At 42.5% G+C, this 25847-nt stretch overlaps 1 protein-coding gene across 2 annotated transcripts in view; it reads left to right on the forward strand.

Moving 5' to 3' along the window:
• The window catches only part of bicc1a (BicC family RNA binding protein 1a), a 58506-nt gene that overhangs the window by 25823 nt on the left and 6836 nt on the right, over nucleotides 1-25847 (forward strand). The window contains exons 3-13 of one of the 2 annotated variants that reach the window (XM_030070929.1): nucleotides 383-452; nucleotides 5429-5508; nucleotides 7214-7375; nucleotides 8973-9026; nucleotides 14367-14549; nucleotides 17334-17585; nucleotides 19243-19374; nucleotides 21370-21571; nucleotides 23278-23439; nucleotides 23949-24136; nucleotides 24293-24434. In XM_030070929.1, the coding sequence (XP_029926789.1) occupies nucleotides 383-452; nucleotides 5429-5508; nucleotides 7214-7375; nucleotides 8973-9026; nucleotides 14367-14549; nucleotides 17334-17585; nucleotides 19243-19374; nucleotides 21370-21571; nucleotides 23278-23439; nucleotides 23949-24136; nucleotides 24293-24434 (1627 nt within the window). The remainder of the gene's footprint in view (nucleotides 1-382; nucleotides 453-5428; nucleotides 5509-7213; nucleotides 7376-8972; nucleotides 9027-14366; nucleotides 14550-17333; nucleotides 17586-19242; nucleotides 19375-21369; nucleotides 21572-23277; nucleotides 23440-23948; nucleotides 24137-24292; nucleotides 24435-25847) is intronic. The other variant, XM_030070930.1, reaches the window with a different exon arrangement.

The following is a 25847-nucleotide window of genomic DNA, read 5'->3' on the forward strand; positions in this document are numbered from 1 at the left end:
GTGCTCGTGTGTGCTCTCCAAAGTCAGCACAGGGAAACCAGTTTCAGTATGCCGGTTGAAGCAATGAAGAACTGTCCATAGTTCAGACCTCGCCAAAGCCATGGTTAAACACAGAAGCAGCACACCATGGCTCCACGTAAAACTGAGCAATGGTTAACCATCAAAGACCATTCAATTCATCTGATTCAAGCGTATTACAGTATTTGGGTGTCCGAAATATTCCATTTTACTGTGGCACTTGTGGTGCATTTATAATAGTGTTTGTTCACCGTGCAAGAAATGGTTTAGCTTTACAGTGAAGCAAACAGTTTATAACACTATGATTGCTTTATGTTGAAATATCCATTTGTTTTAAATAACACATGACCCCTGTCTGTTCCAGGTCATGGATGAGACCAAAACACAGATAGCCTGGCCTTCCAAACTGAAGATCGGAGCCAAATCTAAGAAAGGTGACCATCTTTTCTTTCTAATGCCAACATGATTTGAGTCGTGCACTGTTTCCATTGTATTTGCCAAGTGTGGTTGGAGTATTTGATACGTTTGGTCTGCTTATTTGATGTCAGATTTGCACATGCTCACAGTCAAGCATCATCAAATTAATCATTTTTTTTTATTCAGCAATAACTGTCCATAGGTTTCCATAAGCTTATTAACTCCAGTGCTCTTTATTTCACATAAATAGTCAGATATGTGACCACCTACAGCAATAATACTGTATGTTTAACCAAATTTAATGTGCAGATTTCCAATATAAACTCTTTTCTGCTTGTTTTTCCCCTCCTCGGGTCAGGTTAATGATTAAGAATTGATGTTATTTTAACCAGAAGAATGTACACAGGCAAGTCATTAGAGACAGCCGGACAAGAGAGAAGGAGTTCAAGGTTGCAAGATAGCAGTCATTGTTCAAAATTGAAGTGAGAAGTTTGAAAAGATGAAAGTCTTGCATACTTTCCATTCCTCACAGGCCAGTAATTTCATCTGTGCTCAGAATTTGTGATTTTTACTTGGGGGCAGAGGGGTGGGAGTTGCTGGAATTGAGGCTCATGCATTTAATGGCTGACTTGTTCCAACACTGTGTTGCCAATAAAACATTATCACAGCTATTTAAAGCTATTCCGGGGTGGGAGTAAGGGGATTGGGGGAGTGTGTGTGTGTGTGTGCGTGTGTGGGTGTGTGGTGATAGTGGTGGAGGTGGTGGGGGGTTTAGCTGTGCCCACTTTGCTGTCCCCAGGAGAGTTGCCAGTGTGCGTCCTCAAGCCAGATGTGGAATCCAGTGACATTATGTAACTTCCTCAGTCCGAACAAAGAAAAAAAAAATTGACAAGGTTACATCAGAATATTTTTCGGCAGTTTTTCTCCCTGCGGATAAATTAATCGACTGTGGGTCCTGCCCACTCCATTTGGACAGTCATCCGTCCACCTCTAGCAGTTCATTCACAAAACCTGCTGCTCCATTGGGGAGTTGTTGATGTTCTGTGTGTGCAGTGAGACTATTAAAAATTCTGCACCGTGATTTGTTGGCCGTCAAAACTTTCAGTATTGCGTAAACCGAGAGGACAGCAGGGAAGAATGTTGGCTAATCACTTGCAGTTATCTTGTGAGCGAATGCATGTGTTGCATTTTTGTGTCTGTTGGAGACAAGACACATGTGGATCTGACCATGTGTTCTCACTAACAACCTGGGGTCATGGTAGGGAGAAAGGGAAGGCGGGTGGGAGAGAAAAAGAGAGATTGCAAGGGAAAAAAGACATAGCATAGTACAGGATGGAATACTTAGGAAAAGTAAAGTTTTTCCTGAGTAATCAACCTTGACTTTTACAGAGGAGGACTGGAGATGCTATCCCTGGTGGTAAAACTTGAAGGATGCCATCAGGAAAATTAGCAGAGACATGAGTGACATACACCCACATTCCTATCTTCCTTCATTGCTTACACGCTGGATATCACCAACACAATACCACAGGTAGTTTACCGTCATTTGCCCTTGAAATAGCCAGTGACACCGTTTTTCTGTTGGCAGGGGAAATAGATTATTTCAAGTTATCTTACCTAATCTCGAAGAGTGTTATTTTGTCTTGTTTTCCCAGTGTCTTGCATTAATGTTTTCTTTCCTGTGCTGCTGCCTGGGATCAGTTACACTCCATAGGATAGAGGCAGATGTGAGGGGGTTTGTGTCTTTGTAACCTCTTTCTGCACAAGTCCACACTCCATCAAAGTGCCAGTTTCTCTGTTGCATATATCACCTGCAGCTAACTATCTCTGCCACCTGCACAAGTGCGATAAGGCCAGTTGTCAGCCTCCAGAGCAAGCCGTCATCAATACACTGTCAGTGATTTATTATAGTAAAAGAGCTATGCTGCTGATGCACAAGCCAGGTTTGTGTTGCACCTTCAGAATAAACCAGTGGGATGATAAATACTACATGTCCAAGCACTATTCCCCGTCGGTGCTGCAACTAAATGAAACGTTTTTATTACTAAAGCTAATCTGTCCTTTTCTACCTGCCCTGCCTCATTATGACAAATTGTTTAATTGCAGCCTAATCAGTCTATCGTTTTAAAGCTATTATTAAGGTCTGCCCGCTTTTATTGTATTTGATAAATTTCTTAACAACACTCAACATTGTTAGTTGTCTGTTTCAACATTTCCACAGCTGTTTTGAATGAGAATGGCCGAGCCAAAAGGACTTAATTCCCTTCATTTGTGTGGTATTTTCGGATGTAAGCCTTAACTGGAAAAATGCTTTTGCTTTGCCAGTAAGAAACGGGGGTCAAAAGGTTCCTTTTCTGTCAAGTGAAACTACCAAGCCGTGCGACTGAAACCTCTCACATGTTGCAGCTGTGTGTCCACCTTGTTATTGTTTGTTATTATAGGTGTTGCATGTGCCAAATTAAAACTTGAGGGGTTCATTTTTTTTATTCTACAATCAATCATCAAATAAGAACACACAGCAGACTCTACTTCAAAAATGCGGGGGTTGTTCTACATCACGACTCTGCAACACTCGTTTAGGCTGGCTAATGTTTGCCAGATGTGCTGTGCAGGTTAGACCAGGGACAGTGGAAGGACCAAACGCCCCCTAATGGTCAGAGTTGGCACCACAGGCGGAAGTGGAAGACTTTGTATTGTCCACAGCAACAGCTGTATGTTTGGAAAATTTCCTGGAACAAATGCTTAGCCCGTGATAGGTCCCTGAGCGCGCTAGCTGTTGTTGTTCCTTTGTTTCCCTGTCTCCGATGGCGCCCAGCCCTCTTGTGTTTCATCTCAGTTTGGATTAGGACGGGATTTTCAGATCTTGTTTTTGTTTAGGTTCTTATCATTTTAATGACTGCTATTCCGCCCTCTTGTGATTTTGTGTCTCTGTTAAAGCATTGGGACTGCATGGCACTGTGTCACTCCAACAAGTTCCACACCAGTTTACTGGCTGTGGCTTGCACGGTCTCCTCTGCCCATAAAACACAGAGAGCTGAGGCTCCCATAGATCCAAATTCCACATCTCAGCCAAGCCATCTCACTCTGCTCTCTAAAGGAGACAAACTTGGATCATGTGCTGTCCTGTAGCGTTTTGCAGAGTGTCTTGGTTTGCTTTCTGTGAGGGATTCTCTGATGTGGGCTGTTGCACGTGATGAAGTGAAAAACTTTTTTGTAAATTGAGGGCTTGGCTCATTGGTACAAAAAGAGATCTAGCCACTTTTTTTCTCTGCTGTGTTCAGTTTTGAACCATTCAAGCTTTTTTTTTTTTATTACTCCCAAGCTCTAAAAAGCTCCAAAAGGCAACAAAAGCGACCTCTGAGGTCATAACGACTTTGTAACAATAAATCTGTTTCTGCAAGTCCTGTCTGAAGGCTATACTGTAAATCTGAGATGCTCAAAGTGTGTGTGTTGGGAGGGGTATTCCTGGAAGGGGGCTTAGCTGACTTCCTGCCACTCCACACTGTTAACAGGGGCAGTGGACTCTGGATGTGTGCGAGTGCACGTGGACGTGCATGCTGGGATGTGTGTGCATGCCGCCATGTTTGCGTGCATGTGTTTGTTTTCACGTTCATGTTCTCTGGGGGCCTGGCGTGCGACAGAGCCAGATGTAGGCTTACCCAACACTATACAGACACAAGCATTAGCCTTGAATGGTTTAGGTATGCAGTGTTTGATTATCTTAGCTGTGGTATTTAATGGCCCAGGAGGGCTCTGAGCGTACAGCTAGCTCTAACTATTACTACCTCCACTCATATGATCTCACTTGATACATTCACTCAGCAAATTGCAACGTGGTATCGGGTCATTAAGGTGATGTTCATTTGCTTTTTTATGTCTCTTCCATTGCCTCTACACCAAAAGCACAATATATTCACTGCAAAAAAAGTCTTAAAATCATTATTCTTAAAAATCTTCCAGTGGCTTTCCAATGTTAATCAAACTGTTTGCAGAATTTCCTTGAATCAGATGTCTTTTTCTCGATACGAGTGGGCTGATCAGTCTTATTTTGCCTTTTTTTTCAGCCGATTCATATTTGTTTCCAGAAAAATTCCTGAAATAGGTGAAACTGTGCTGGAAACAAGGTGGATTACCTCATCCCCACTGGCAGATTTTGAGATAGTCAGTCTGCAACTCAATATCAGGAACAAAAAAATCCATCTCAGTTGTCTCAAAGCTTGAAAATCCTTCCTTAACTCATCTGCTTTATCCACATCTCCTCTGTGATTGGAATAGATTTAATAACTGAAATCAATAAGGCATAGTGGCTTTTTACCTGGATTCACATCATCAGTGTATTCTCTGTAAGTGTCCATAATATTTTGTATATTCAGTGCACGCATACAGAGACAACCAAAGCCACACACAAACACACACCGCTTGTGAGAAAGAGGTTGGAAAATGGGCAGAGCTCTTGTTACATCCTTTGCAGTGATTTGACAGAATGAGGTTCTGGGGAATGAAGTGACGCACATGTGACTGTCACTCTCTCCTCTGTTGAGGCTAATACATAGCAAAACAATTATCTGTTGCTGTTTATAAGCCAAAGCATTTCTCTGAGCTCAACTGGCTGAGTGTCTGAATATAATCCCACACAGCCCCCCCACCCCACCCAGTTCTCACAGACTTTAATGAGAATCGGCAGATTTCAAAGCAGCAATTACTGTCGCGGTGTTTCCTGTGATGTACTGCAATTTGTTTACACATGCAGACTGCTTGTGTCATGTTTGGTTAAATGGGTTAAACTCCTGTCCCAGTTCTTGCTCGTTCTGCCTCTGCACTTCATTCTGTCTCACTCATTCTTCCTGTATATTTCTATCTCTCTCTTTTGCTCTGTCTCTCCCACACACAGACACACACACACACACACACACACACACACACACACACTTCCAGTGTGCTCTCTTTTGCTTTTAATCTCATCCTTTTTATTTTTTCCGGTGATGTTCTGCAGATCCTCACATCAAGGTTTGTGGGAAGAGGGAGAATGTGAGGGAAGCCAAAGACAGAATCATGTCTGTCCTCGACACAAAGGTACAGTTATCTTTTTTTTTTTTTTTTTAAATCACTGTAATGATTGAGTATACGTGTGTTTAACTCTCACTCTCTTTCTCGTTTTGTGTCTATCGGTCTCACTCTACCTTCCCTGGTGTTTATTTGGACAGAATTAATTTCACTGGCCCTTTCCCGCAGCCCAAATGACAGATTGCACACAGCAGTGTGGTACCAGTTGGCACTAATCTGGCCGTTATTCACATTCTGAGTTGGTAGTGGTTTGCAGTGTGCATGCAGGCTTCATCTCCATGGCAACAGAAAAATCACATACCTGGCTGAGTGCATTGTAGCACCCCCTGCGGGCAGACAATCACCGATGCACTCCAGAACATCCACATTCAAGGACCACACATGATTGTCTCAGTGCATTGTGTTTTCCATATTTGTCATGATGATAATTTTTTATGGTAAATATATCAAAAATATTGTTTAATTAAGCATTTTTATTTTAAGTAATGATTTGTTGCATGTTTTGATGCCCATCTGTTTTTCTTTTCTGAATAATTGTAACATCTGAAAGGCTTTATGTGGTGTGTTATTGGTTATAGGACTTTCAACTCCAGATTTAGCAGAGGGACTGATGCAGCCTTGGCCTCTCAGTCAAACAGTATTTGTAGCCAGAGGGGCAGGATGAGAAGCCGGGGCAGAAAGAAACACTGCAGTTTGTCTTGTTGCTCCTCATTGTTTGGCTGTTCTCATAAAAATAGCACACAGCTGGAAAAACAGAGATATTCATTGCATTGTTGACTGGTGACGCTTGGTTTTATCAGATACAGCAGTGTTGGTTGCATGAGTGTATGTGTCAGTGATAATGCTACATGGTAGGCTGCAACATCGATCAGGCGTGAATGCATATCATTCTGTCATCTGGGGAAAAGGTTATACCTGCAGCTTCAGCAAATGCCACCTGGCGTGAAAGCACTGCTGTGTGAAATCTAGTTTGTGAAATTTGATATTTCTTGTCTTTTGTCATTGTCTGTCACTGTTATTAGTTCGATCATGACATTTTCTTAAGAGGAGCACCATATATACACAGTTAATGTAACAAATTCCATTTGATGGTCACTTTTGTTCAGAGCTGCATACAGCTTACTTTTTTTATTTACTTGTTATTTACGGTTTATTTGATAGGGACCAATACAGTGTGCATGGACAAACTGAAGCACAGCTGAAGAACAGATAGCTATACTGATTACTGCAAGATCCAATAAAACATGCATTAACAGTACAGAAAACTACAGAAAATTAGAGAAAGACACAGTTGTAAACAGAGGAAAAATAGACATGAGTGTGTTGTGTTGCTGATTTAACCAGGATTTGGTGGCTCTCTTAAAAATAGTGAAGTCTGCAGCAATTTTCAAGTGATCAGGTAGTCAGTTCCAAGACTTTGCTCCTTTCACAGAGAAATTTTGAATATGTTTGAATCTGTTTTGCAGAAATGAACTTTACAGTTGCCACTTGAAGCTGCTCTGGTGGAGCTGCTACAGCTCTGCAAGCCCTTGATGTGTTTGCAGAGGCTGAGGAGAAAGTCCTCGTAGACATTTAAACACAAGCTTTACATAATGAAAATCAATGAAGTTAGCAGTTAGTTTTTATTATTAGTGCCATGTTCCACTCACTGAGAGATTATTGTTGTTGTTAATCTTTTCACCCCTACTTCCCATCCCTCTTCTTTCACACTCAGCAGAGTAACAGGGTAACTCTGAAGATGGATGTTTCCCACACAGAGCACTCCCACGTCATCGGTAAAGGGGGCAACAACATCAAAAAAGTGATGGAGGAGACGGGCTGCCACATCCACTTTCCCGACTCCAATAGGAACAACCAGGCAGAGAAAAGTAACCAGGTGTGTAGATTTACTCTCTTATCACACTTGGAGTGCAGAAGAGACACGGCTATACAGCATGCTATCAAGTTACTGGCTGAGCAAACACTTTGCTTTCTGAAAGATTTTGCTTTAATCTCCTGAGTCGCAGTATTGAACCATGGTGATGTCTTAAGTGCAAATGTATTGAGCGTTTGCTGCCTTCAGTGTTTCTTTACCTCGTCCTCCTTTCAGTTAATGAGTTTTCTCAGTCGTAAATTCACTTTAGGTTATTTTAGTTTCTGAAATAGTTAACCTGCATCATTACAAATGCATACTGCACTGCTGAGCTTTGGTCAAACCCACAGACCTTTATTATAGTGGCAATCCCAAGGTTCCCAAAGATACCAAATATGTCGAATTACAGTAAAATGTTTATAAAATGGTGACATCTACATATTTTCCTTGAAATATAAAATGTTTTTTCTAATGCTGAAACTGCTTTATGATGGGGAAACAAAGGGAAAATCAGAGTTCAGTGGGTTAAACTGGACCAGTTCCCTTTTTGATGTGTGTATGCAAGCCCATGCAGTCCATTTACTAGCTGTTATAGGGGCTTGGAGCAGGCAGGTTGCAGAGAGCTGGTGCAGTTGGCTGTTTTGATTGGCCGAGCCACAGGAAGCTGCCGTGTTTGGGCTGGAGAGGAGCAGTATGATCCTGTTGTAATTACCATTAAACTGTAGTTTGAAGGATTCAGGGGAGCAGATGAGCCAGGCATTGCTGTAGTGCACTTAGTAAACATCCCCCTTGGCTATCTATCTAATATGCACCTGTGTACTCACATGTTCATTTAATCATTCAATCTCTAGAGTTGGTAAGAAGTAAGTATTTTTCTTAAGGTCACTTCAGATGAGTTGGTGCTTGCTGCAGTACACCAGCTCCCTCCTCCGTGTATGTGTGTGTGTGTGTGTGTGTGTGTGTGTGTGTGTGTGTGTGTGTGTGTGTATGTGTGTGGAAGTAGCGAGGGTCCTGAGCTGAACCAGAGGGATGTATCCTGGGTTTTTACTCATTTATTTATTCATGTTTTAATACCAGCTAGTCCCAGAAAACATGACTTGATTTGTAGTGGAGCTCTTATTGGCTTCAACAATGAGTCTGTGGGCCAATTCCCGGTATTCTCCATTATGGTGAGCAGTTGCCGATTAAAGGGAGGGTGTGAAGGAGAAAGTGGTGAAGAGGTCTTAATTGAAAGCATTCATGATCTTTTTTAATTTCTGTGGCAGTAATGCTAATCTGCTCGTCTTGAATGGATGTGTTGAAAAGGCAATTCTGTAGAGGCCATTTTTCTAATCATGATAAACTTGTGAATGCACTTTTGGTCACCATGGTTCTGTGGTTTTTAATTTGAGAAGCTTTAAAAAAAAACAAGCTATGGAAATAAGTCACAGTAATACATTTGTAAAGAGTTAAGTGTCAAGTTTCTGGGGGTGGCTTTAAAACTTCCTGCCATTTTCATTGTGTGTGTTCTAGGTTTTTGCTGCCAGCACTGAAATAATGTATGCAGTACTCTGAGCTGTCATTTTTACTGGATATGGTTAGATTTGGGTAGCTGATGCGTGTTGTTTCTCATTCTGAACAGGTGTCCATCGCAGGGCAGCCAGGAGGGGTGGAGGCAGCTCGAGCCAAAATAAGGGTAAGTTGGACCTCTCAAATGTCAGCCCCAGTTGTCTTAGGCAGCCATATGTCCACTCTAATCTGTGTACTTCTGGTTTAGGTAATGGGCTTTATTTCCATCTAATAGACTCAGTGTAATCATCGTCCAGTTGATTCCTGACTACCTGTGACAGCAGTGTTTTTGAAGTGGTAGTAATCTGGTAATAGTTCATGTGGCAGGGAGTAAGCAACTCGAATCCAAACTGCAGGGCGATCCATGTGGCCTGTGGGAGAAATGGAGTGGGCTCACTCATGCCAATAATCTCTGCAGCTGCCAGATTTCCCTCCAATAAGCAGCCGTATTCTGCTCTGGCAGTAGCTGCTCCTGCGTGATTCTCAGCTTAAGCCTATCCCCATTTTCAACTTTCGCGGCAACCCCAAGCCCACTTTTCAGGCTGACTGCATGTCCGTATCCCAAGCCTCAACCAGAGCTTCAACTCTATTCCCAGGCACAGTTTCAGCACTTGTTCCAAGCCACAAGCGCCATCCCAACCCTATTCCCCCAGCCACTGAATTCCCTACAACAATGGTAAAATACTAGCACGATTCTCAGCCCCATCTCCAACCCACTCCCATGCCTCTTCTCCAGCTCCTGTTTCAGTCTGACTGGAAGCCCCCCCCCCATCCTGCCTCTGCTCCAGCCAGGAGTCTCGGCCTCAGCTGTGTGGGCGGAGGACCTTTACGCTCGTGCAAACTGTTACAGCCATGAACTTTCACTGTATTTCAACACCGCAACAATTCTCCTGAGTGAACACGTTCCTCCGCTATGCACTGACCAAGACTAACAAGACTTGTCTATGTGTGCGTGAGTGATTGAGTGAGTGAATGAGTGAAGTGTGCGTGATGCGGGGAGAGAGAGGAGGGCACACTGGATGTTTATTCAGCATGCGTTGGCACATGCTGGCACGTGTTCACACATATGCAGTATTTCTCTGCGCTTAAAGGGTGTTTTCACAAGCGGCAGGCTACGGCGCAGTTCATCCATTTCCTTGCTGTGGGGAGAAAAATGAAGAGTAACCAGACCTGACTGTACCAGTGTTATAGGAAGGGGCTTATAATATAAGCTGTTGAGAACCACAAGGATTGTTCTGGCTTCCAAAAAACACACAGTCAGCGGATGAGTGGGGTGGATCAAAGGCAAGTTTCCCTTCTCCGTCAACTTGGCCTTTTTGTCTGGACCCAGACTCAATACTCACCCAAACCAACTTCACACTTTGTATGGACTTTATGGTATTTAGAATGAGGGGTCACTGGGGGATTTTAGAGTCCGTTGACTGAAATATGTTTTTCTTTGACCCTCTCTAAGTGATCGGGGGAAAAAATGACTCTCCCTCCCCCCCATCAAACATTATACTTTTCACTGACGAAACCATGTTCAGTGTATAATCAATAAAACATTTCTGTTCTTTTTCGTCATCCCCAACTTGGTGAAGAAATATGGAAATATGGAGTTTAACAGGCAAACCGTTCAGTCTCTGAATCTGTTGTGGCTGAAAAGAAGAACAAAACAACTCGAATGCAAAATTAAAATCAAGCCATCCACACCGCTGGCTGCGACCGTTGTTGTGCAGCAGCGGCAACTTCTCTAATACCGTACTGATATCTGTTTGTTGTCTTCTTTTTTTCCAAGTAATTTTTTTTTTTATTTTAATAAGACTTAACCAGAGAGAGACTGCAGTGAAACCCTTATATTTTTGATTAGAGAGCTGTTTTCATCCTCTCTTAATTGTTACTATTCATTTTACGCACACATCACAAGCAAAGCACCAATGATTGGCCAGATACTGTACACACCCGCTGTCTGGATAAGCCAAGCACAAAGATCGACAGACAGGGCAACCAAAGAAAAATGATACACCTATACATACATATATATGTGTGTGTATCTATATATCTATATATATATGTGTGTGTGTGTGTGTGTGTGTGTGTGTGTGTGTGTGTACCTAAACACAGCACTGCCCAGGTCCCATTGGGCAAGTTTTAATCACTTGATTACAACTATACCAAGACAACATGGTCATTGTTTGCAGAAGACCAATAAATCATTCCCTGTCACACTCCATGATACTGTGCAAAATATCTCTACTCAGATTCAGTACATGCACAGCAATTGGCAGTCAAATTTATGCCAGCTTGTCCACAGTGGGTGTAATTGAAGGGTTTTGTTCCAAAATGCTGTGTAGTAGGTCAGTTTTTAGATTCAGCTGTAACTTAAAATCCATCAATCAGCAGTTTAGAATTACAGATGATTAGCATTTGGTTGGCACAAATATTAAAATGTCCAGAAATGTATTTCCTCCTCCCCAAAAATAGCTGTAATTTCATATCATCCAACAACTTGGAAGAGAAATTGGCAGTGTTTTCAAATTTCATCTCATTTCAGAATGAATCTCCCTACATTGATAAGCACACATTGATGGGCACCAGGGTCTTATTAGCTCAAATTTAATAAATAGGGATAGTGAGCAGGTAAAAAAGTGTGAAGGGCACTGTATAACTGTGTTTCCACTGTGTGGCACAGCTCAACTCGTCTCAGCTCTACTCACCCTTTTTTGGTTCTCCATCAGCAAAGGTTTTGGATAATACCTGGTGCTTTTTTTGGTTTCACTTTTGTTTAGGCTCTAAAGGGAACTGAGTCGAAACTAAATGTGATTTGAAAATACTGCAGACCACTGATTGGTCAGATAGACTTGTCTCTAGAATCATCATGGCATCATCATTACATGTCTGAGCTCTGATATAAGGTTTCCCAAACTCTCCTGTTTTTTTTTTTTTTCTGCAGTCTTTTGTCTTACTGCTCTCAGCCATTTCTGTAACAAAATGTGTCTCCTTGCTGTGATAAATGCTGAAAATCAAGAACACCATCCCTTTGATATCACTAAGGGGGTTCTATCTGCAGTGGAAAACGAAATCCAAAAAAGTACCTGGTACCAAAAATGAGTAGAGTTGAATGCAAAAGCCATATATATGTCGTCAGTGTTAAGTTCCCACACTGCCGGGTGCAGGAGTAAGCAGAGTTTATCTCTGTTTCTTGCTTTTCTCTGTTTAGGTTGCCGGTACATAACAGTATACATTTTGTGGTTGGTCCTGGGTGGCCTTGAGACCACATCTTCCATCACTCCTAAAACCAGAAGTGGTTGGTTTATGGCTTATCTCTTTGCTGCACTCCAGATGTGAGGAATCTCCCTCAGGATTTCAGGCTACAGTGAACCATAAGGGTTCACTTTAAGTAGTGCAGGGTCCTTCTGTGGTGGAGATCTTTTTGAATTCATAGTCTGTTGTTTAGGTGATGGATTCTCTGTGAATTTCTGGGAGCTTTCAGAGGTGGAGCTGATGGTTAGGTGATGAAAGGTCTAGCCAGTTGCTTTTACCTCGCAGATATTTTCATTTTTCTCCATCTCTCTCACCCATATGTCTGGAGAACTGAGGCCTTTTTACGGTGGCTTCAGATTGAATACATGTGAAACTCATATCTGCCAGGTAGACCCTTTTCAAAAAAGCTGAGGTCAGCTCCACTGTAAAGTCAGCCTATTCTTCATTCAGCGCTTGTGTCCCGCTGTTCTGCTTGTCCTCCCTTGCGTTTCCCTCGGCGCTGACCTAAATTTCTCGAGCCCTCAGAGAGCGAGTGCTGAAACGTGATATAAATGTAAGGCCAAGCGCATATGGGACTGATCAGGGATGCATTTCTTTGGTCAGAGCAATTCATGCTGCTTGCCCTTCACTGGCAGCCAAAACCATAGTGGCACTCTGCCCGAGAGTCAGTGTTTGGATAACACTGTGTATGTGTGAGTATATTCGTTTTGCCTTCCCTGTGTGTGTGTATGCGTACATTCTCTTCAATTTGTGTGTTTGGGTGTGTACCTGTCTGACCTCTTGTCGTGTGTGTGCATGAGTATGTGCATGTGTGAACTAAGACCTTCTTGTCCACATCTATTCTCTTTGAATGACTGCTGTGATCTAAATGACAGAGTTAATTTGCCTGACTTTTAGCCCTTTTGCACTTGGGGAACTGTCCATGGAACGCAGGAACTTTTTTTACGGAGCTGGAACCCTTACCCCTGTTTTCACTAGAGGACCGGTCCCTGCAACTATGGAAATACTCAAAGTCCCTGGGGACTGCCACAAATACAAATTATTGCCAGATTATTTTATCAAGAGATTGATCGGCTCGTAATTGAGGGAAAATCGTTCTGCTGCAACTGCTTGCCATGTCACAGTTGATCTCCATTACTCTACATTTTTCAGCTGTTGGTTTTCTTACTTCCTCAGTCTCTTTTTCGAACCTCTGCATGTCTCTTCTCCAAAACCAAATGCAGCATCTGAGTGGCACAGTAGTAAATAATCATGAACATGCAGAGCAGGGTTGATATCTTCCATGTTTACTGTTTTTGCTGTTGTCAGTTTCATGCGCGATGACAAGACCCTTCCTCCTTGATTACATTTAGTTTACTGTTCTTGGAGTGCAGTGGAAACACAAACACGCAAGAGCTAAGGGTACTTGGTTTGCCCCTGGAACACTATTCCAAGAGCAACACCCAGGAAATTTGGGCCGGGAAGTTTTTGGTGGAAAAGCCTCATTTGTCGCTGCTTAATGTCTATAGGTTAGCCGTTATGTGGTTTGATGTATTGACTTGACATTAACTAAAAAGAATGAGCAGGCCTTATGAACTGATGGTGTGTATGATATTTGAGCCATGTTTGGATTATGGCAGTGATTCAGTATCCCAAGTGGGACCACTATACCCTAGCACGCTTATAATAAAGGGTGTATCTCTTATTTCTGGCCCCGCTGACCTACCATTGATTGACCTCTCTGGATTTATTCTTGCTGACAGGTTTACACACACCCCTCTACCAAAGCGAGGCTTGTTATGTCTGTGTGTGGATACACATATGTCTTCCCTATGTGAAGAAATCTCCCTCTACCTCATGACATATGTTTTTACTCCGTGGCCAAATGGCGTTAATCTCACCCTCACGACAGGACAAGGTGATACTGTGGCTACTGTGCTGTGCTTGGTTGGGAAATAATACATACGGTGCCTATAGGTCTTTGCTAATGAAACCCTATCAGATTTCTTGCAGCGCTGACAATATTACAATAAGCTATTCAACTCTATACAGTTTACCCACATTGCTTCAGCTGGTATCATGTAGCTCCAGTTGATATGAAGCTGACGTCTCCCTTTTGCTGCCACCTCATTTTCATTCTTTTCTTTTATTTATCACCTCTGCGCTCCAAACAATTCTCTTTTTGTTTTTTGCTTTCTTTTTTTCTTTGTACCTATACCAATCCTTCTGTCCCTCCCTGTTGCAGGAGCTGCTCCCTCTTGTACTGTCGTTCGAGCTTCCAGCCATCGTGCAGCCTGACCCCGGCTCTCCCACCGTGCAGCACATCTCACAGACCTACAACCTCACAGTCTCCTTCAAGCCCCCCACACGCATTTACGGGGCCACAGGGGTGGTCCGCGGCTCGCAGAACAACACCACAGCTGTCAAGGTGAGGATAGTTTCATACTTTGGAAGTTAATGTTTGATTGACATGGCAATGACATGGTGTAGTGTTAATGGCTTGTGGTTTTGTTCTGTGTGAATCTAAAGGTCAGACCCAGAAGTGGGTCCAAAAGGGAATTTTTAATTTTTTACAGCATTCTGCAGTCATACATAACACTAGTGTGTCGTCATTTCTGTAAATAAAAAAATGTTTTCAGATCTCAGCTTTAAAGTCAAGAGCCTCTTGCTTCCCTTATTTGATGTATTTCCTGTTGAAACAGGGTGTCGAATTGGGGCTTAACACAAAGGCATCTTTTAAAAGAGTAAAGCACTGGGTGAACATTAAGGGAGAGGGAGGGGGAGAGGCAGTTCTATTTGAAGTTCTGGTTAAAGCAAAGTAAAACGTGACAGTTTTGGTTGAAAAGATTGAAATTTGTGTTCACATCTACTGGTTTATGGGATTTGCTTTAAAAATACCACAAAAATACTCAAATTGTAGCAAATTCTTTTGTATAATGTTAAACAGACAGCATGGAAACGGCATGGAAAAAATAGCTAACTATTTGCAAAAGCCATACCCATCTGCTCACTCATTTTAAGTCACCTTTGAGTGTCAGCTAAATGTAATTAAACTTTTGTGTCCATTCTTTTATTGCTCTCCACTTGGTTAAAAGGCTTGCCCTGCACCAAGACTCCATCAACACCACCAACACTCTGCGTTCTTCACTTCTGTGCTGTAACCTGCCTCATTACTTCCAGCACCACAGAGGCACGAGAGCGCTGAGAGATGTTTGGTTGCTTGAACTGGATGGCTGTTGGTTTAGCTCCCCACTGGGACATCCTGCTTTGCGCTGCTCTTTTAACTAAACCCCACTATACTGTATTGCACCAGCCAGTCCAAAAGTCTTTTTCCATTTTAAATGTGTAATCTCTATCAAGCGGAGTTCCTGACTGTGCTCCCACTCTGCCGCTACTTCTGTAAACTCACAAACACACAGATGCACTTGCTTGCCTTCTCACCATATATGTCAACAACCCCCAAACCACTTTTTTATTACTTACCCACCCTTGCAGTATGGGTATCCATTCACGTTTACCAGGTGTGTGTGTGTGTGTGTGTGTGTGTGTGTTCATTCATTCATGTATGTTTGTGCACCTCTGTTTGGATTTGCATGCTAGTGTGTATTTGTGCACATTCCTGGGTTTGTGCATGAATGTGTATGCTGAGGCAGGGCCTCTGAGTTTGTGGTAGGTCTGAGGGGTCAGTCAGGATTGAGAAGCAGGCCAGATGAAGGTTATGGGATTAGAGGAATATGTCTGCTATGTCATGTGGTGGTGCGAGACCCTTGGAATACCTCAGAAATTGCCAAAACCACTGTGGATTGCTGTGCTATGTTGGCCCCAGTGTGCGGACTCTCTAGTTCCACACTGGAAATGGCTTTCTTTTCCAGGCCAAGTGATTGCTTGCAGAGGCGTAGTAGAGACAGCAAGGAATGAGGCAGTTCAACTGGCCGGCAGATGCAGTGGAAAATACAATAGTTTCCATGGGGTATATAGAAAGCACTGCTGTTTGTCAGGGAAATGGGTGACACAAATTTACTGTCCTACAGTTTAAAGGATTTGCAGTGTTTGTAATGTGGTGTAGATTTTACTCTAGATGAAGCCATATTCATTAGCTTTGTTCTAGCAAAGAACCCTCACAGAGATTTACTTCATTTGCAGTGTTTACCATGTTTGTGATTCAACTGACTGAAAAACAAATTCAGAGCAAATTGTGGAGGATTTGTGTTGCTTTCACTATCCATCAGTAGGTTCTCATACTGTACGTGAATTGCCCTTCTCTTACATTCCACATTCATTCACTTACTGTGAGTTCTGCTCCAAAATGAGATGGTAACTTACAGTCTCAATAATACTCCATTATTGCTTTAAGTTATAAACTTTTGTTTGGACTCTGTCTTGAAGATATTTTCCCCATTAGCTTTAAAAGTAATATATATTATTTTGTCAACATTATAGACAATTATTTCAATATTGTGATATAACTAGGTAGACTAGAAATTTTGATAAAGTGATATTGTGATATGACATAGGAGTTGTCTTTTCCTGGTTTTAAAGGCTGCATTACAGTAAAGGGATGCAATTTTCTGAACTTAATTGACTTCCATCATTTGCCTGCTTGGTCATCATATCCACATACCGTATTTCACCAATTAATCGCCCGGCCTCAAATAGCCGCCGGGTTCTTATAAACGCCTGGGGTCTGCATGCATTTTGCGTATTAAACGCCCACCCGAATAACCGCTGGGGCGATTATTTGCATTATATTGAGGTAACCCAAAATAAGGCTATTCACCTTATTTTTGCAGAAGTAAACAGTTAGCAGCACAATAACTGTGTGGCGCTTCCGTTTTCTGTCAAAATAAGAGCGCTAGCTAACGTTAGAACAAAAGGGTGTACCGTAATATTAAATCGACCGACTGAAAATATGTTGGACAGTAGCTGTCATCACGATAATGCCTGGTGCAAAAATAAATAAAGGCCTGCAGCGAATAGCCGCCTGGTTCTTTTAAACGCCCGGGGTCCAAGTCGATTTTGCATATTAAACGCCCGGGCGATTAATTGGTGAAATACGGTAACTAATGATTGTTCATCAACAATGTATAAATATCTTATGAAAGCACAAGTACTCATCCTAATATGGGTATTGAGGTATTTAGTCAAAAATATCATGATATTTAGTTTTGCCCTCATTGCTTAGCTCTGACATTGTCCCCCTTTTTTTCTCCAGAGGGGTACTGCTCTGCTGCTGGAGCACCTGGCCGGCAGCTTGGCCAGCGCCATCTCAGTCAGCACCCACCTGGACATCGCACCCCAGCACCACCTCTTCATGATGGGCCGCAATGGGAGCAACATCAAGCACATCACCCAAAGAACAGGAGCCCAGATCCACTTCCCCGACCCCAACAGCCCACAGAAGAAATCCACAGTCTACATTCAGGGCACCATTGAGTCTGTCTGTTTGGCACGCCAGTACCTCATGGTGTGTGCTGTGTGTGTGTGTGTGTGTGTATGTGTGTTTCAGGGTGTTTTGTTTATTGACATCAACTAGATAGAGAGCATTTACTTTAATGGTGAAACTTTGTAGATGTTGTGGTTAGGCTGCAGAATTGGCTACAAAACCACTCCATAAAAATGACAGACTTGTATCAACAGTAATCTATACGCCTTACATAAAAGATTTTGAGATTCCACATAGTGTGTGGTAGCTATAATGGATGTCATTGCTTTGGTAACATCATCATGGCATGTGTGAATGATGCGTGGGGTTTGAGAAGTTAACCATGATAGCCTTCAATGGTTTTGAATGGCCTTGGGAAAGATTTGCTTGGCTCTGGTCATGCTGCTGAAGTGCCCATATCAGATACAGTAAACAACAATCTTCAGCCTATTGAAGGTTGGCCTGCATAATTCATAGCCCCCGCATGGACATTTGTGCATATTTGCATCAACTTGGCTTGAGTTGTATATGTCCGCTCTGTACACCCCATTATCGTTATTGGTGTTTATAGTGATGATTTGCCCTGAATATAGATTTTTGTGGACTGAAATTTCTGTGCACTCAGCCCTGTCAGTAATTCGTAGGTCAGTGCACAAGGATTGGCTCATTGAAATGAGGAAATGGCCTCACATATAGATTTCTGTTGGTTTAAATTGCTTTGTGGTCATTCTTGTCAGGTTGCCTCTGACCACTGAGACTACCCTTATCTGTCCATGAATTACTCAAGAATATAATCAGAGACGTGGGTTTCTAAACTGTGTAAAAATGATGGCCGTTTAATTATTTTTGGCTAAAAGCTTCTGCTGAGCTGGTGCGTTTAAAACATTACGGCCATAAACATCTTTGGCGCTCTGTTTGGAGATCCATAATGTGGAGCAGTAATTCTGCCAGGGCTGCCTTCTTTTTGTCTGCGGTCTCCCATTTGGCCCCAAAGACATTTAGCAAATGCCAAAGTTGTTTCAGTGACTAAACATGACTTTCTTTTGGTCTGGAAGCAGGACACACAAGAAGGGGCCTTTCACTGCCTGCCCGAGAAATAAAAAATTGATTTATAGTTGTAGGGGAGAGGACAAGAGGACAGAGCGACAAGGATACAGCAGAGAATGAGATGGGAAAGGAGAGGGGCAAAGAGGGAAAGGTAAGGTAGTGACAGTGAAAGTAGAAAGGGAGGAGTTATGGACTGTGTGCTTTGCCCTCTTTCAGCCAGACTATAGATTACAGCTCCAATCTCAGGCCCTGTCAGTGCCAGCCTGGTCCTACACTCCGCTAATTACACACACTCACAATAGGAGCGCTGTCCAGCACTCTGCCCAAAATACAGATGTCTGTGGCGCTTGTGGTGGTGATCATGCAAAACAGATTGCTCTTGAAGGAATTTCCCAAGCTCTGTGTGGGGCGTGGGTGAATCCAGCTTTGAATGTTGTTTTTTTATTTTATTGGCATGACTGACATTGAGGAAAATTCACTACTGATGTGAGAAATGGTGAACAGTGTGGGGGTATAACTACACAAATATAATATGCTGCAGTGAGCCTCTGAGAGGTGTTCGTCTGCAGTTGGTTTTGGTGATTTGCGAGAGTGATGCTGATGAACTTGGACTTAATTTGTGTATTTGTGTATTTGTTTTTGTCCTCCACAGGGCTGCCTGCCGCTGGTGCTGATGTTTGACATTAAAGAGGACATTGAGGTGGAGCCACAGTGTATCACAGCTCTGATGGAGCAGCTGGATGTCTTCATCAGTATTAAACCAAAGCCAAAACAGCCCAGCAAGGTATGACACTAGGGCTTACACTTACACAGCATGGAGTGTTGGTACTAGATCACCAAAAAATATGTTATTGTACAAAAGGTGATGAGTGAAAACAGGACTGTATTTACAAAGCATTTTTCAGTGTACATAAAAATGCTTGATTTTACACCTGGAAGACTTGTAGCACATTTGACCCAGTTACTATGTATTTTAACAAGTGGCAATGGTAATTAAAATGGAGGTAAAAATTACTGAAGTGGCACACTTCCATCGAGTTAACATGCAGCCGAGGCTTGTCTTAAATTCTCACTCTGAGAAAGTCAAAGCGGCTGTGTTTCTTGTTCAGATGTGCAGCAGACAGCGAGAGAGGAAAAAATGAAGCTGAATAATATGAAATAAATGAGAGAGTGAGAATGTTCCATTTTGGAATCACTCTTACAAATGTCAAATGTGATGAAAACAAATTACACATTGCCATGTCACATTACATATTCACTACTTGGTGAAGTAAGAAACGAACTGTAACCTCGAACCAAGGGGAGTCATGCCATACCCACACTGACAAAACTTTTGGCAACCTTTCACCTCCTGGCCTCGAGCACAGCTACGGTTTTCTCTCTCCTCTGTGCAGCGTTAAAACAACTTGCCATATATGTTTCAGCTGGTTTACATGCACAGTCAGCACTTACATTATAACTGAGGTATTCGGATTGGAAAATTGCGACTGACTTGATTCATGTTAGTGTCCTCAATAAATTGGGCATGAAGCTGGAGAAAGCTAAGCTCATAAAGTTATCACATATAGCAGCAGTTAGCGCGCCTCTGGGTAAATATTGAATGTAAATACGGCCCTTAGTGTAGTAGTGTAATGTGTTGGCCATTCTCAAAATACTGTATATCGCAACTTGTAATATTTTCATTGTGGTTCACCTGTGTTGCATTCAAAGCCAGCCTCTACTGTTACTTATGGTCTGGTATTGTGCTACACATAATCCAAATCATATTGTACTCTCAGCCCATTTGGCCTAACCCTGACCACCTGTGCTAGGTGCCCACATCCTCTTTCAGCCAGGGCCCGGTGCCCAATACCAGGGAAGCCTGTGGGGACTGGCTTCTAGGTGCCAAGGTAAACATTGACCCAGCCCAGATCCCCTCAAGAAACCTTCACTTAAACATTTTAACGAGGTGACAGAAATGATCCAAAGGGCCCTTCCACATGCATGGAGTTGCCGCTGTGTTCCTGGGCCTTTGGCAGGCCCATAAAGCAGGGTGTGTAGGGAGAGACGGATCGTGACTGGAATCCATTTGGCCAGGGATCAGCTCTGGCAAAAGCAAAGAAACAAGACATGATTTGTGCTCACGTTCATTCTTTAATCGATGTTGTTTAGGAAGGGCACAGTTTCTTGTGACGTTTGAAGTGTAAAGGACTCTAAGAATTTCCCTCTGCCTCTCACGCTATAACTGAAATGAAATGGAAACCATTTGCTGTCTATTGTTCATTCTGGTTGATTTAGTGCCTCAAAGTATAATATTTCTCCTTCTGACACAGAGTAATGTATTGCCTCATATTCTCCTCTCTCACATCATTGAATGAGATATTATGCAACTGATTAAGAAATGATTTCTCTCAATCCTTGTTCCCCATGTCTCCCTCCCTCTCATCCTGCCTCAATGTTTATCCTTCTAATCTACCCATAATTCCCTCTTCCTTCCTACCAATTTTGCTTCTCTCCCTCATCCTCCCTTCCATGCTATATCTCTGTTGCTATCATAACCTTATCTATCCCTTTCTTCCTCCTCCGTCCTCATGTCTCGGTAACTATTGCTCCCTTGCAAATCTTCCCCCTCCTGCTCCTGCCTTTCTCAACTCTCAACTCCTCTCCTTTCTCTGTTATGGGAGTGACTCTTTATTCTGCCTCTCTTTCCCTCTCTCCACCTCCACTATCTTTATTCTGTGTTTCCATCCCATCCTCCCCCAAACCTTCCTCCTTCTTCATCACCTTCCATCTTTGTCAGTCTGTGATAGTCAAGAGCGTTGAGAGGAATGCAGTCAACATGTACGAAGCCCGGAAATTTCTCTTGGGTCTCGAGAACAACGGCGTGTCGTCATCCACACCATCAGCGGCAGTGAGCCCCTCCACCAACGGCCCCTCCCCGTCCCTCATCTGTCCCGGCCTGGACATCTTGGCCTCAGCTGGCCTGGGGCTGAGTACTCTGGGTAATGAGACTGTCTAAATTCTCGGGTTGAATTTCAGGAGACCTTTCAGAAAAAAAAGTGCCACTTTCCCCCCCTTTATATTTATTTATATATATTACTAACCTCACTCTAAGACCATCCAAGAGAAGAAACAAGAAAAATCATTGAAGAAAGACAGAAGACCCTGCTTTTTTTCTCACTAAAATGCATCAGAGATGAAACATCTTTGCAGAGGAACTAATGTCCTCATACGTCAATGTCATTCACATCACTACCAGTTACACACACCGCCAATGAGAATGTTCTCTCCTAGTGAAAAGTCCATTGATGAGATTTCTGTGCCAGACCATCCTTAAAACCTCTTATCAGCCGAGTTACTGAGTCACAAAGAGTGAGAGATTTTTCATGTTTGATATTAATACCTTCTCAAAATCCATATCAATAGTAGCCAGTGAGTCATAGCACCAACATCTTTATGAAGGACCAAGTGTGTGCACAGGATTCAGAGGACTGCGCACACTCCTAGTAAATAAAAATATTCTCTTTTTTTCTTTTTTTCAAGGCAAAATTTCAATTTGCTCTCTCTCAGGCAGCCAACATCTTTATACGCCTTACAGTAAGAGTTGTTTGTCTGCAAAACTGACCTCACCATGACAGTAGAAATTACATGCTAAGAAACCTGCTCCACATATGCACATCTACGATCAGCCATATTATCAGGAAATATGCTCAGCATGAATGCAGTTACACTTAGTGTGAATGAATCATCAGTTTATGAATCATAGGATGACCTGTTGTAATTGTGTAGGAGTTTGTTTGTCTGCAGAGCTGACCTCAACATGAGATTGGCTAATTCTCAAGATAGCTTCTTTCAAGAGTCACGTTTAATTGATGGCACCAAGTGTAGTATTTTCTGGTCTATATTTAGCCACAATCATCTGCTTTTATGCTTTCATGTGGTGCAGCTAACAAGTATTGAAAAATTCTGAATGTGTTTTTTAGCCAACCAAGAAATGCATCAAAGGCAGTGGCAGGAGAAAACATCCAGTATGCTGGTAGGAAACAGCTTGTAGTTATAGCACATGACACCAACAGCCACCATCTTCGCTAATTTGATTGAACTGCATTAAAAAAATACGCCAGAAAGCAACACGCTCATTGTGTCCTAGTACAGTAGACAGTTTCTTGCTCTCGTTCAAACCCTGGGGCCCAAGGGTGAAGCTATGGATGGCCACATCCTGGCCTTTAGTAATTGCTACATGCTTCTCTTCATCAGATTACAGGCCAGCGTGCCAGAGGAATCCCTAGCCTTATTCTTGGAGCCAAACTAGCCCCTTGTTAAAGCCACAGACCTGCTTCTTTCTGTTTTCATACACTGTGCTTGGGTTGAGACACCAAGCACCACATTGTTGGTGCTCTCAATAACATGGTGTTATTGAGTGTGAGGACATACAGGATATGTACTTTTGTGCCCATGGTCTTGTAGATTTGAAGAATTTCTTCCTCTCATTTGCTGTCTGGTTGATGGCAGTGTGATGGCATTCCAGATAACTTGAAGGCCGGAGGTTTTTCTTTAGTACCTAATTGTAACATGTGTTTAGCTTGAAATATGGCCCTGTTCTTTGACAGGACCACCGCTGATCTATCCATCTCATCTTCTCTATTTTCTGTTTTGTTTTGTTTTTAAAATTCCTTTCTTTTTTATAAAATCCTTTCCGTTTCTTCAGGTCTCCTGGGTGCAACAGCACCCCATTCCCTCAGCAATTCCCCTGCCCCGAACTCGGTCCTCAACAGCTTAAACTCCTCCGTGAGCCTCCTGCAGACCCCCAGCCCCAGCGCCCCCACACCTTCCGCCTCCCTCTGGCCCAGCTCACTCACCAGCACCCAAGGTTAGTGTCATGGTCAATACTGTCTTGCTGTGGGCTGGGTTTCTTAGAGACCTGACAGAATCAAGGTTGTCTTTGCTCTAACCTCACATTGAAATAACAATGATCTTAGTAATAAGATGAAATGAGATGGATTTGGGGAACCTGGCCCTGGTTGTTATATATGAAAAGTGATTCTACAGACTGGAAACTATTTTCACACATACACACATTATCTGAGTTTGTATGTATTTCAGATTAGAGAGATATTTTTCATCCATTATACTGTATAGAAGGTTTATACATGATATCTACACAGAACACCCATGGATCTTAGATTTAAATTCACTATGATTGATAAAATCTGACTCTGACGTGGAACTATCTAAATTCTCAGCATTATTCATTTGTGTCAAGTGCATTTGGAAAGCACTGACTGAAACTTGTAGAACTTGTAAATGTACATATATTCCCATGTGATTTACTCTTGTTCAGACTTGCAAATAGCAAATTCTTCTCCCTTTCTACTTCAGGTTTCTCATCTCAGCTGATGCTGCACCCTGCCACCCAGGCCACCCTGAGCAGCATCCTGCTGTCAGGGGTCCAAGGCTACACACAGAGTACACCGTCCCCGCCTCCTGGCCTGGCCCCCATAGACAAGCAGCCCAATGGGGTCCCCGACTGCACCAAGGGCCCTTGCACTCTCAATGGACATGCTAAGGTTGGTGCATTTTGAGGATGTAGGCATAAAGTGAGATCAGCACTTATAAAACCTGTAGACTTTTTGTTTAATTTCAGTTTCGCTTTCATTTGTCATACATGCATTTTGTACAATCCGTGTGTGTGTGTGTGTGTGTGTGTGTGTGTGTGTATTTAGCACCCTGGCTCTGTCTATGGGAGGATAGCCACGGCATCACTAGCAGAAACTGTTTTGAGCCCAACCCAGTGTGATTCTGTCCAGGAGGCCAGTGGACACAACCCATCAGAACCTCTGTCCAGCAAATCCAGCCCAGACGAAGGTATCCCTCGCAGCTCCAAGTACTTCTCACCACCATAGGTTCATTTTGACTGTTTCACTTTTCACAGTGCTGCTTCAGTGTTCCTGTAATTCATTTATAAAATATACTTGGTTGATGGTTTGCATGTTTGGCATCTCACAGTGGATGCAAAGGATATAAAGGACCATACCAGTTATTTTGAGTGTTTGGCCCATTTACTAAAATTTACCCACATTTTACATTCCAGCAAACCATTTTGCAAATCATGCATGGTAATAAAGATTTTACAACATATAATCAAAATCCCTCATTTTTAAAATTTGAATTTTTGGTTGAAACAACCACCTAATAATGCTGAGCTTCTGTGGCTAACAAAGGAACTGATAATTAGCTGTGTCAAGCAAACATTTCCGTGGGGAATATTTTCCAGCAGAGACCGTTTCGCTCCACCCAAGTTCAAGCTATCAAAACACAACAGTGCTGCTGCTTTTAGGAAAACTAATGTGGACAACTTAATTATGGTGCTTGAATACTGGTGTGAAGAAAGTTTGAAGTTTTAGAAAGTTAATTTTCCTATCGTAACAGAATGAATGGAAACTAGCGGATGGATAGCAATAGTAGGAAAAATAACAGCAGACTTCAATCTAACTATTTTCTGTGCAAATGTCCCACAAACATCTTATAAGAACCCATTATGTGCTTTGCATTATTGCAGACATTTGTTATAGTTGATATTTATGTTTTTTTCATATGGTGGATTTTGTTTTTTGTTTTTGTTTTTTTTTTTTTAAATAAAACTAAGGTTATCGAGGGCATTGTGACATATGTGGCCACTAGATTGACTTTGTTTCCCTTTAAGCCAGTGCTCTGTTGTTACTCTCTGGCCAAGCTCCTGTGGTGGAACGTTCAACTAAAAGAGTTTATTGTAAAAGTCTCCTCTACTCACCGTCTGGTGATTTATGTCTAATCATAACCTGGGATCTACAAAATGTTTGAGTTATGGGCATTTTTGACTCTGCAAGTTTGCTGGACCTTGGACATGCGGACTGTGCACAAATGCCCACCTCAGGCTTTTTCACCTCAGATTTATGTAACCCTTAAACCCACTTTGAGGGAAATGCCTTGCATGAACTTGTTGCTATTTTTCTATACTGTCCTCTTGCCCTTGCACCCTCTCTGACAGTGTTTATTGGGTTGGAGCGGAGACAGATTAAGTGCTGTTCTTCTCGTGGCTCAGAATGGCCCTCCTTTCCTCTGTCTCTTACACATGCGGTTTTCTTCTCAAACCTTCACTCTCACGCGTCTCGTTTTTCCCCCATGTTTTCTGAGCTGGTCTCCCCCAACGTGGTGTGTCCCACTAAGGTTTCCTCTCCCTCCCTGACCTCCTCCTGTGTCCCAGAATGTGTTTGGACTGGCTCTTTTCAACTCGCCTCA

This window comes from Myripristis murdjan, chromosome 15 (genome assembly GCF_902150065.1).
Source record: "Myripristis murdjan chromosome 15, fMyrMur1.1, whole genome shotgun sequence".
Classification (NCBI taxonomy): Eukaryota; Metazoa; Chordata; class Actinopteri; order Holocentriformes; family Holocentridae; genus Myripristis; species Myripristis murdjan.